This window comes from Belonocnema kinseyi, chromosome 4 (assembly GCF_010883055.1).
Source record: "Belonocnema kinseyi isolate 2016_QV_RU_SX_M_011 chromosome 4, B_treatae_v1, whole genome shotgun sequence".
In the NCBI taxonomy this organism is placed as follows: Eukaryota; Metazoa; Arthropoda; class Insecta; order Hymenoptera; family Cynipidae; genus Belonocnema; species Belonocnema kinseyi.
This window is the reverse complement of record NC_046660.1, coordinates 94,265,942-94,278,568: the sequence shown is the minus strand read 5'-3', so window position 1 is coordinate 94,278,568 and position 12,627 is coordinate 94,265,942. Positions and strand designations below refer to the sequence as shown.

At 29.9% G+C, this 12,627-nt stretch overlaps 1 protein-coding gene across 2 annotated transcripts in view; it reads left to right on the top strand.

The window, feature by feature from the left end:
• The first annotated feature begins 5,701 nt into the window (after nt 1-5,701).
• The window catches only part of LOC117171273 (myosin light chain alkali), a 9,893-nt gene continuing 2,967 nt past the window's right edge, over nt 5,702-12,627 (top strand). Inside the window, exons 1-5 of one of the 2 annotated variants that reach the window (XM_033358410.1) lie at nt 5,703-5,828; nt 6,160-6,187; nt 8,798-9,106; nt 10,052-10,138; nt 10,516-10,574. In XM_033358410.1, coding sequence (XP_033214301.1) covers nt 5,826-5,828; nt 6,160-6,187; nt 8,798-9,106; nt 10,052-10,138; nt 10,516-10,541 — 453 coding nt within the window. In that variant the 5' untranslated portion in view covers nt 5,703-5,825 and the 3' untranslated portion in view covers nt 10,542-10,574. Of the gene's footprint in view, nt 5,829-6,159; nt 6,188-8,797; nt 9,107-10,051; nt 10,139-10,515; nt 10,575-12,627 lie in introns of both variants that reach the window. The other variant, XM_033358409.1, reaches the window with a different exon arrangement.

The following is a 12,627-nucleotide window of genomic DNA, read 5'->3' as shown; positions in this document are numbered from 1 at the left end:
TTTACGTATAAAGTGTAAACACGTGGAAAATATTGAAGAGCATCGTATAGATCCTTAGGGCGTCCTCTACGGCCTACGCCTAGGCCCTAGGGCACCTTTTCATGCACATCACCGTGACGATTCAGCTTTCCAGTGGGGTGAATATAATTATATGAATAGTAAGAAAATATAAGATTGAATAGCAATATTATATAAAATTATATAATAGTAAGGATGACTACTTTAAGTAGTAAGATCAACAAATTCATTTGTAAAATAACTAAGTTAATAGTAAGACTTACTAAGTGAAGTAGTAACGCTTACTATTTGAAGTAGTAAACACAGCTGCTTGAAAGTAGTACCTACCATCGAAAGTTGTAGCGAGAACAAATAAAGTAGTAAGGGCAACTACTACCAATCTTGCGAATAAAAGTAGTAGCCTCAACCACTTTAATAGCAGCGGCATATATTACAAACTAAAATAGTTGGGCCTACTACTTTGTTAGTTGTCCCAACCAACTAGTTTTTTCAGTGATATAAAAATTAATCTGTTTTTGAAGAAAACTGATGTTTTCGGATCAAAAATGCAATTGATTAGTTAAAAACTAATATGTTTTGGTTGAAAATACAACTTTTTTTAAATTCGTATTTATTAGCTTAATTCAAATGTTTTTCATTTAAAATCAAAATCTTTTTTCGTTAAAATTTTAACGATTATATTTTTGCCGACGTTTCGTGAACATTGCAGTTCATATCTTCAGGGCTATAATTATATTTTTTGTTACAAAAATTGTTTTAATGGCAAATTCAATTATTTGGTTAAAAGTAGAACCTATACATATGTTAAAAATTAATTTTGTTTAAATTCATTATTTCGGTTTAAAATTCAACAATTTGTCGCGAATTTTGTTGAGAATTCAAATATTTTCTTAAAAAGTAATCTTTTATGTTTGAGAATTTAACTGTTTTACAAAACGTACGTCGTTTTGATTGAAAATTCGTCCTTCTGGGCTTTAAAATTCAACGATTTAATTAAAAATGAAACTTTTTTTGATTGAAACTAAACCTTTTTGTTTGAAAATTTGACCATTTCGTTAAAAATTCAGCTTTTTAGGTCGAAAATTCAACTATGTGATTAAATATATACCCAATGGGCACGAAATTTAAGAAGAATTTAGAACGTCCTAAAAAAGCTTCTTGGACATACAAGTTAAAAGATGTTATTTGAGCGTTTCAAAAAATGTACTATGTCACACCAAATAATGTTCCTAAAACGTTTCGTGTTCCAAATGCGACCTTAAAACGTCTCTGGTACGTTTATGCCCACTGGGCAACAAACTATTTTGTTAAAGAATCATTTTTTGTTAGAAAATTCAATTGTTTTGCCGAAAATTCTTCTTTTTTTTATTCAAAATTTATCTTTTTTAGTAGATAAGTATTCTTATATCGTTGAAAATTGAAGTATTTTGTTTAAAATGCAATATATGTTGATTTTAAAACGTAAACGTTTTATATTGAATTCAATATATGATACCTCATGCATTAATTTTATTTAAAAGAATGTACTCTCCTGTTATTCTCGTATTTTCGTGAAATGTCAGCATTTTGGACTATGAACGCTATTAAAATATTATGGTAAATCGAAAGAAATGTGACCCGGGAGGGTTCAACCTTTGTGTGATGATATGTGACGAATAAGGGGAGGGGCACACAAATTTTTAAAAACAGTTTGACGTAGATTTTGAACGGCAACTGCAATTAAATAATTATTATGTAAATTTCAATACAAATTTATCTCGAAAAATTTCAGCGGACCAAACAAACTTTGCAACCAAATATTAGCAAACATAATATTTGTATGAGAAAAAATAATTTTTTAAAATGAACTTACTATGAGAATTATTGAAATATATTTTAATTTTTGACACAGCAAAAAAATTCAGTAAGAGAAACATGGATGCATTCGAAGCTAAGAAGAATATGAACCTCGAAAGATTGAATAATATAATTGAATTGTACAATATAGTTCAAAGTTTAGAAAATAGTAATATTGGACATTTATCTTTCACACAAAAGCGAATCTCACATGATGAAAATGTAAAAGAAGCAGTCGATATTCTCCGTTGTATCATCAACGAATCACCTGAAACCACAGAAACCGTTTTTATCGACGGCCAGGGTGATGCTAATATTAAAACCGTACCCGAATCCTCAGTCGTTAACGAAATAATCTCAGCGGAGGCGTTTCGATTTCGAAATGAGGTCAGCTCAAATCCCCGAAAAGAAACGATCCAGGAGTCAACTTTCTTTCTTCGAATAATAATTCAAGAAATGGAAGATCAAGCTCCTAAAAAAGTTATTAACCCAGTTGTCAAGGAAGAAATAGCAGTTTGGGAAGAGCAGGAAGAAAAATTGATTCGAATTATTCAGGGACCTATTATCGTTTATAATCATGATATCATGATAGATGAGAATGAAGAAGAGAACTGAATTGAAAAAGAGATCGGTGAAATGAGTTTTATAGGCAAATAACCTAAAATCTCTTCTCTTTTTTCTAACGTATTGTCCTCAAAAGAGGAACACGTAGATGAAATTGTGATAGAGGAAGTTGGGTCGTTTCCACTTTCCCCAAAAATTGAAGAGCCCAAATATCTACCTCCCCCATCCACAAAACTGCCCCTCCTACCTGTCTCTGTAGGTAGCTCAGAATTGGAATCTAAAGATAATTGTAAATTACACAAGCCTGGGAAGTCAAAGAAGTGGTTCGGAAATAAATTCAGGAAACTTTTCAACTTTGCCTATGGTAAAAATAAACACTAAGGAGGAGGCTAAATTATTTTTTAATGAAATATTTTTTGGAAAGAAATATTTTTAGTTTAAATTCTTATGTTTAGAGCGGGGGTGGCCAAAAATGAACGGTAGGAGAAAAAGTATTGACATTGACTTTAGAAGTCTATTTTTGGTAAGCTGATTCAGGCTAGTTTATGTCTTGAGAATTTCGACATCCCTGCGAGGTGATTTATTTCTGATAATCGTCATTGAGAATGTGTAGAAGAATCCAGAACTAATTATTATTTTACTTGAGGTGCATTAAATTGGTATCTATATATAAATAATAGAAAAGATAAATTCGAATCTTCTAATAGAAATTATTATTGTTATCTAAACGAAATTACAAAATATATATGATACAAAAATATATTGCAAGTACCATAATTCTGTATTTTCTGTATTTCATTGTATAGAGAGGTTAACATTTTGAAAACCTTAACAAACAGCATAATTATACACTCCTGCAACTTTTTCTTTTCTTCCTTTATGTCTTTTTTCACATGCCATTTTATCAATTTAACTGATTTTGAATGACACTGTCTCGTTATAGGGATTATTGAAAGTAACAAACGGTGAAAATATCCCCTACGATTTTAACATCTCTTATCTGAGTTTCAAAATTTTTTTTGTAGTTAAAATAATTAAAAAATGAAGGAACAGTAATTTACCTTTTTGAATTGGAATCCTGTTTATATATTTAGTGCAACACGATATAAAATAAGTTTGTCAAAAAAAAATAATAAAGTTGATCGAAGGTAAATATAAAGGAAGTGATAAATATATATGAAAATAGAATAATATTAATATTTGTCATTTAATTTCATAAATAATTATATTCTTTCTACGTTTCAAAACTACGTTACACTAACAGGGGGATTTTGTTTTGTTTTTTATGACGATTTGTCACAAGTAAAGTATCTCAATACAGACTTCATACCCTTTAATCAATTGGCCTCTTTACCTTTTTTAAAGAATTTCTCTTTTTTCAATAAACTTCCCGTTTTTTCGATTTTTCGTTTAAATGAATTTGTTTAAAATGAGTTAACAGCAGTTTTTTTAAAATTTCAATTACTTTCTTAAGGATTCATTTCATTGATTGAAGATTTAACTATTTTTTTTGAAAATTTCGTTCTTGGTTGAAATTTAATTTTTTTACTTAAAGTTTAAGGTTTACATTTTTGGTAAAATAACGATCGTGTTTAGTTGAATATACAACAACTTGATTGAAAATGTATGCATTTTATTGAAAAATCAACATTGTTGGTAGAAAATCAATATTCATGATATTAAATAATAGTAAATTTAATCTTCAACTACTTAATTTGAAAGTTGAGCAGTTTAGTTAATCAGTAATTTTACTGTCTGAATACCCATCTATTTCGTTGGAAATTAATCGTTTTTAATTTAAAATTGATCTATTTGATTTAAAATTAATTATTCTGTTGAAAATTCATATTTGTAGGTGACAAATTTAATTTTTTTATAGAAAATTCGATTTTCTGGCTCAAAAATGCAACTGTTTTCTGTTTTCTAGAGAATTCGCCTTTTTGATTTAGAAATTCAATTATTTGGTTTAAAATTCTTGCCTCTCTTGACTGAAAATTCCTTCTGTGCGAAAATGGGTCTCTTTGATTTAAAAATTCATCTATTTTAGTAGAAATTTGAGCATTTTCAGTACAAAAGGCAAATTTACAGTTAAAAATTATTCTATTTTTGTTAAGTTAATAACTATTTTGTTGAGAATGCGTCGTTTCCATTGAATTTAACTGTCTTTTATTGAAAACTAAACTCTTGTACGTTTTAAATATCAACTATTACTATTACTATGTTTTACGTTGAAAAATATTCTCTTTTTATTAAAAATTGAAGTAACTGATTTTAAGTACAACTTCTTTGTTAAAAGCTCTTTTTTCTGATTCATCATTTTAGTTGAAAATTTAACTTTTTTGGCAAAAATTTTGTTACTTGGTTAAAAATTCAATTATTTAGTTTAAAAAATCAACTATTTTGTTGAAAATTTAATTACTTTGTTGAAAATTTCAACTTTGTAGGCTTGCGTAGGCTGCAAATTCAACTATTTTGTGAAAAATTAGTCACTTTTGATAAAAGTTTAACTATGTATTTGGTTGGAAATCCAACTATTTTGTCGAAAATTAGTTCGTTATTTTGTTATTAATTTAAATATTTGTTTTAAAAACAATATTTTTTGGTTGAAAATTTTTTTTTTGTGGATATAAAAGTAAATTTTTATGTGAAACATTCTACTTTTCAACTTTAAACCTTAAATCTTTTGTTGAAAATTAAACTCTTTCAGTATAAAATTAATATTTTTTGGTTAAACATTCAAAACTTTTGTTACAAATTCAATATATTTGGACTGATATTAAGTTCAATATGGTTCGTATTTGTGAAATCACCCTAGTAGGTTCAAGCTTTATGTGAGAATCTATGACGTTTTTTAATTTTAATATGTAATTCAAAATGAAGTGAAATTTCAACTTCTTGTAGTTCTGGGAAAATTGCTGAAATTTATTTCTGGAGAACAGTACAATTGTTTATAAAAAGTACAGCAAAAAATGTTTAAATTACAAAAAAGAACCACATTTTTTAGCTTTCTTCTAATTTAATTTTATGTGGATGCAATTTCTAGTAAAAATTTGTATGTAAATTCTTGTAGAATTGTTTTTATAAAATATTCAAACTATGAATCTTCGTAAAATTAAAACTGAGAACATTCCTTCTACTGAAAGGAAATGAAAAATAGAGGTTTTGTTTAGATTCATTTAAACGAAAGATTCAAGAGAGGAGCGAAGTTTCTGTAACTAGTAACTGTTTTTGGAACCGTAGCGTGACGTCGAATTTAGATTCTGGTAGATCCTCTTGATCTCGAATGTCTGACGAGAGCGCCCCCTATGAAAATAAAATGATTAAGCGCGGGAGCTTTTGGTCGCACTCTTGGTTCTTACTTCGTTTCGACTGGACCTAGAGGCCATCATCAGATCACAGAAGCTACCATGGTAAATTGAACTTTCAAACTTTACTTTCCAACTTTCTAAGCTTTCCTTCACTCAGTTCCTTGCCAAATTAATTCTACTTGCATCTTCTGTGATTTCATTACAACTTAAATATTAATTTATTCAATTCTGATTTTGTATTTAAAATAATCCATTCAATCTTCATTTGTTAGATCTGAAATTTAATACCTTTGAGGAAAGACTTATTTTTAAGTTAACTCCATTTATTCCAGTTACCTATAATTAACCATTTTTCTTTTTTAAATTATACTATTAATTCAATGTAGCTTTTTATATTAAGGATTTAAATAAACTATATTTTTGTAAATTTCAGGCGGACCTAAACCCCAAAGACCTCGAAAGTGAGTAGAGTGCAAGGACAATAATACTTTCGTCAAGATTTTAAGAAGTAACAAAAATTTAGAGAATTCGAGGATTAACAGTGAAGGTGTTGAGGAAAATATTCAAAAGTGGTTCTCCGTGTGTTGTTTCGAGTGATTAGATCAAAAAGTGAAAAAGAAGGTTTAACTGAAAAGAAGTGCGATTTGTGGATTGTTCATTAAAACTGTCAATTTTTCCAAAAAGAGTGATCTGGAGTCATCAAATACATTTTCACAAGGAATTCCAAAATAAATAAAAAAATGCTTAACTTTTGCACAAAAATATTTTGTTATATTAAAAATCTTCGCTGTTCAATTTTAAATATTTATTTTATATATCTGCTTAACAAAATATCAATCTCTGTAACAGAAACTATTTTAAAAATTTGTCTTGATTAGTTTAAAAAAGCGTCAGTTCAAATATTGAAAATATGCTTTCTTTTGATTTTATACAAATTATTAGATCTTAAATTTGTAACAAAACCAAACAAGTTAAAGTCTTGAATACAAATTCTATAAGATTGTATTTGGCTATACAGTAAATAAGCTGACAAATTCTTAAAGAATTATTAATTTTAAAGTAAAAAAGATAGCTTTTCCATTGTCAAAAAACGTGTTATGATCATCATGACATTCGATTGCGCAAGAGTGAGTTCCGAAAATTTGTAGTCTCCGTTCCAATTGTGGAACCCAGCTTTCCGCGTCGAAAATAGTTTTGGTGCTGCTCTTATATGGTCGGCCGGGGGTAATGTGACCCAGTGCTCACAGTGGGGATGTGAGATCCACTGAACCTAAAGATAGTATCAGATATTTTTAAGTCGATTCCGCCTTACTATACACAGTAAAGACAACAAACTGTTATCAATTTCCCCCTCACTTTTTGCATCTGATTTAAATTTTCTTTTAGAAAATCAATTACTTTTCATTTGCCATTCTATATAAGAGGACGTTCGAAAACTATGTCACACTGCCAAAGGGGGGTGGGGGGGGGCGTTTAACGGTTTTTGTGACGATTTGTTGATTTGGGTAATACAGAATGTGACATCACAATTAGAAAATATAATTGTAAATCACCATTTTTTGAAATATTCGAAAAAATGAAAATGGGTGTTTTTATTTTACAAGTAAAACATCAAAATACATAGAGAAGACCACCTTAGAGTAGACAATGAACCTACAGTAAATAATTGTTAATTAAAAGCACAAATACACCTAAAATAATTCTTAATAATCTTAATTTATTAACACATATAGAGTCCTAGCTACTAATTAAATTTAATTAATTATTGTACGTACATTAACATTTTAGATTATTGATTATCTAATGTATGATCATTATCGATTGTGGGGTGATTTCCCTACTTTACACTCTTTCCGCTACTTCACTTTTAGCTTTTTTTTTTGAAAATTTCCTCTTTTTTTCCTGCTTTCAAAAAACTGCCCCTTTTTCATATTTTTTGGTTGATAATTCAACTAATTTTTTAACATTCTTTTTATATGATTAAAATTTAACTATATTGTTGAAATTCATTCAGTTATGGCCAAAAATTATTTTTTTAACTAAATATTTATTTTATCCATTATTTGTTGGAAATTGATCGCTTTTAGTTGAAAAGGCAACAATTAGGATAAAAATATTTGTATGAGATAAATATATATCTCTTGTATTAGAAATTTAACTATTTTATTGTACATTATTTTTTCTTGTGTCGAAAATCAATTTTTTTAAACTATAACTTTAATTATTCTATTTTTGGTTGAAAATCGTTTGTTTTTAGTTTAAATTCAACTGTTTCACTAAAAATGATCTTTTTTCTTAAAAATTCTTTTTACTGGTTAAAAGTTTTAATAGTTTCGTAGAAAATTCAACTTCTTGTTGTATAATTATATTTTCGGGTTATCAATTCAACTGTTTTCTAGAGAATTCACCATTTTGATTTAAGAATTTCACAGTGCGGTTGAAATTTTGTTCCTCAATTCACTAAAAAAGCTTTTCTGGTTGGAAATTATTTTATTAAAAATTCGTCTTTTTGGTTTGAAAATTAATCTCTTTTAGTAGAAATTTGATATACTTATTGTTAAAAATGCACCTGTTTGGGGTACAAATTAATCTGTTTTTTACGATTCAGCTTCTTTATTCACAATTCGTACTTTCTGATTCAATTTATATGTATTAGATTAACAATCAAAATCTGTTTGGTGGAAGCCTAAACTATTACATTTTTCGTTGAGAAAAGAGTTGAATCCGATGGTTTTAAAAAATTTTAATTAACATCTTTTCTTGGTTGAAATATCCCCTGTTTTGTTGGAATTTTGTGGGGCTTAATCTTTGTGTGATAATCTGGGAAAGGTGGAAAAAGTTTTCAAACCGGTATGACGTAATTTCTAAGCGGCCCCTAATATGATTTAATTAGTTATTTTTAATGATTTGAAACTGAAAAAGTATGCATTATATATTTAAATACTTGAGAGACTAAATGGAGGATAATTGTGTTGCGTTAAAAAGGAAACAGATAAGTTTCCCGAGAATTTAGTTTTAAATAAATTAATTAAATAAGATTTTTATTAATTAAATTTTTTCCTTTTATAAAGGGGCCCAATTCGCCTTCTCCATCTATGATGCTGATGGCAGCAATTGCATCGACTGCTGCGACTTAGGAAACGTCCTTCGCGCCCTCAACTTGAACCCCACAAATGCCACTATCCAGAAACTTGGTGGTACGGAAAAGCGAGGAGAAAAATCCTTGTCCGTCGAAGAATTTCTTCCCATTTTCAGCGACTGCAAAAAGGACAAGGACCAAGGATGCTATGAGGATTTCCTAGAGTGTCTGAAATTGTACGACAAGCAGGAAAATGGAACCATGCTTGCCGCTGAACTTTCGCACATATTAATGACCTTGGGTAAGAATAATCAATATTTATGATAAAAAATGAGTAGAATAAAAAGTTTAAAACAAACATTAAGGACATCATCAATTATTTTAATTCTACAAATAAAGTAAAGGCTTGTGACAGTGTGTCACGTCATCAATTCCATGCTTTTATATTTGTCAGTTTGATAAGTTGAAAAATTAATATATTGTGCTGAAATGTTAGGGAGTGGTTCACAATCTATAAGGGGACGCGTGTAAAACCAACTTATAAGTTTTTATTTATTTTGGATAATGAAATTTCATTATTTTGGCTTAGGCCAGTGTCCTAAGTTCTTGTTCGCAGTTACATTCCAAATAAAAAATTAATAAAATTGCACTATTTTAACAAAAGAAAACTTCAATAGGCCAAAAAGACGTCCCTATATATTTAGAACTATTTCGCAAAATGTCAGCTCCCTATTTTTCCAATTTAATACAAATAATTGTGTGTAAAATTTTATTTTTGAATTTTGAGGATATTTTGTCGATCAAAATTGACGAATTTCGCTTTTTTTGTGAAAATCATTCTATTTTGTGCCCATATTTCTTCAAATATGTGCTGACATAAGCCAAACATTCTTTTAATTTTCAATTTTTCAACCATTTGTATTACGAGGAGGACCAGTTTTTTCATGTTTCTCACAATCAAGTTATTGAAAAATTGCAGAGGTGTGAACACATTTTAATTTTTTTTAAATTAGATTCACGTTCAAAAACTCATAATTTCATGCCTTTTTCTTTTTATATTCCGGGAAACCGCATTTTTGGAAGAATTGAGAGAAAACAGCTCTTGTTTTATAAGTTTCACAACTTTTAAATAAAAGTATCGAAGAATTCACTAATTTTCAACTGAATATTCAAAAATTGGGAAAGAATTATTTTTATTTATTTTCAAGTATCTAATCAAAAGTAATAACAAATCTGAAATCCACAGGAGAAAAACTCACTGAAGAAGAAACGGACACAGTATTGAAGGACTGCATGGACCCAGAAGACGAAGATGGTTTCATCCCCTACGTTCGTAAGTATCGACCTTTCAAAATTCTAAGACCATCTGAACGTAAATACCCCTCCATACCCTAATGTAATAAAAGTAATAATAACGTTAATAAAATTTGTATTCCAGCCATCACTTACCTCATCTTCCAGATGCGAAATTTTCAACTTTACAGCCCCTTTTTAAACTTTTTTTCTTTATTTTTTCCCTATGAACCACTTGTTTAGATAATAGAAGTAGAAATAGAAATCTACCCCCAAATACCCTTTCCAATGAATGAAAATTTGAGAAAATTTCTCGAATTTGTGAGAAATGCCGGAAATTCTGGCAAGAGGGAGGTCTTTGTTCCTATTTAGAATGTCACCCCCCTAGTTTGACCTTCCCACTTTTGTGCATTACAGCTTTCATCAAGAAATTCATGTCGTAAATCCAGAGGTCGTCGGCAGAGAGGTCACCAATTGTGAGTAAACCCTTCATCCTCCTCACTCTCTTTTTTATCTATCTGCTCATATCTTTGCTTTCATCCCCGCACTTTATAGGAAACGCAACGTTGCAGCTGCAGAGATGCTGAAATCGATAACCGCCACTCGCTTTCTGGCATAGAGACCAACGAACGCTTTTATCCCCACCTGCATTTGCCCCTCCCATTTTGTCGATCTTTGCCCATTTCTTCTTCAATTTCTTCTATGTGTATCTGTCTATCTCTCTAGCGGACATCCTGAAAGGAACGGTCACGAAATTGTGTGACCGTAAAGTGACCACATGACGCGGATAAAGAAATATAGTGATCGTTTCAGTCACTGGGCCCGCTAGGGCATATTTGCATCCTTTTTCACATGCATTCACAATTTCACACAACTTAACACTTTTTTTATCTTTTGACACATTTATATTTATGAATTTATATTTATTCTTGTGTTAACAAGTTACAAATTAAAAGCTGAGTGTGGCAAACCGACGCACAATATTGCACGTCGGGTAAGCGCACGCAGTTTTTAATTCTTATAATTATTCAACACATGAATAAATACATAAAGGTACATGTTTAAACAAATAAAAAGCGTGTTGAGTTATATGTGAAGTCGTAAATAAATGAGAAAAAGGTTTAAAATATGCTCTAGCGGGCTCGGTGAATTGTACAGTCACAATGTGGTAACTGTATGGTTACGCAATTGCGTAACCGTTCTGTTCATGTGGTCCACTAGGGTATCTATATGGAATTAGATAGGTGAGCGGCTCATAATGTGGTGCACGCGTATGTAAAGAAATTGAAGCATTCTAAAAGAACTTAGGACACATAATTGAATCCGTTTATGCATTGAGTTTCGGCCGGAGAAAAAAAGCATATACTTTAAAGAATTGTTTCATTTTTATCATGTCTATCGTGGTTTATCCTAAAAAGTTCAGTAAAGTTGTTTTTTCAACGTTTTATAGTTATCATTAAAGCGGGACAAAATCAATGAATACATAGTATTTTGCACTATAATTAAACAATGTATAGAATTCCTGAAAATAAATCGAAGAAGCCAACGACGAAATTTGAATCACCACCACAAAATGCTCCAATTTTGTGGTCGTTGTCCAAATTTGTCAATGGATTCGTGGTTTTATTTTCAGAATACTACACATTAAATTGAGTATTGGACTTTAACTAGGATTTTGAACGTGATTTTAATGTATTTAAATTTACTAAATTATAATTATACAATGCCAATCTCTTCCAGTATCAAAAAATTCTCAGCAATGTATTTTGCTGCTGGTGTAATATTATTTTACATTCGCAATCGTATTCGTAATCTTACCTTATCTGTTGTTAGATTAGGTACGCAAAACCTTCTTGACAGAAATCTTATGAAAGCCTTTTAAACGTATATGATTTTAATTAAAACTTTAAAAACTTTTTCCTAACGTCTTATTTTATTCAATCTTTAGTCTATTAATAAAAGTTCTTTTTGATTTTGTATTGCAAGGCAGCAGGATTTTGTAAGAAGAGCTACAGTTAGTCTTTTTTATTAATTCAAATATCATTTTTGCTAAACACAGCGTAAACTGAAGATATCAAACTAAATACTTCATACTTTAATACTACAAAATCGCTTATATTATTCTCTAAATTGAGTGATAGATTTTTGTGCACCACATAAGGCGCCGCTCCCCTCCACTTGAGAGAAAAAACCTTGAGATGCCAGGCACAAGTACTTCATACTTCAGTTATCAACATAAAGGCTGAAAAAGAGGGCAGCCATTTCTCTAACTTAATTTCTACTGTCGCTATTAATAAGTATTAAACATACGTTTTACACTGGGACTAAGTAAACTTTTTTCTTTAAAAAAAGTTTACAGCTTTCAATTTTTATCTGATTATTAATTTTGTTTTAAAGATACGTGTTTTAGATTTTGAAGAGCCTCACAATTGAGATTCCGGATTCTATAACCACGCATAAAATTTGCCTGGCCGCTTCAGGCCGCTCGAGTTGGCCCCTGATGGCTTGAAAATCAGTTTTCGAAAATTC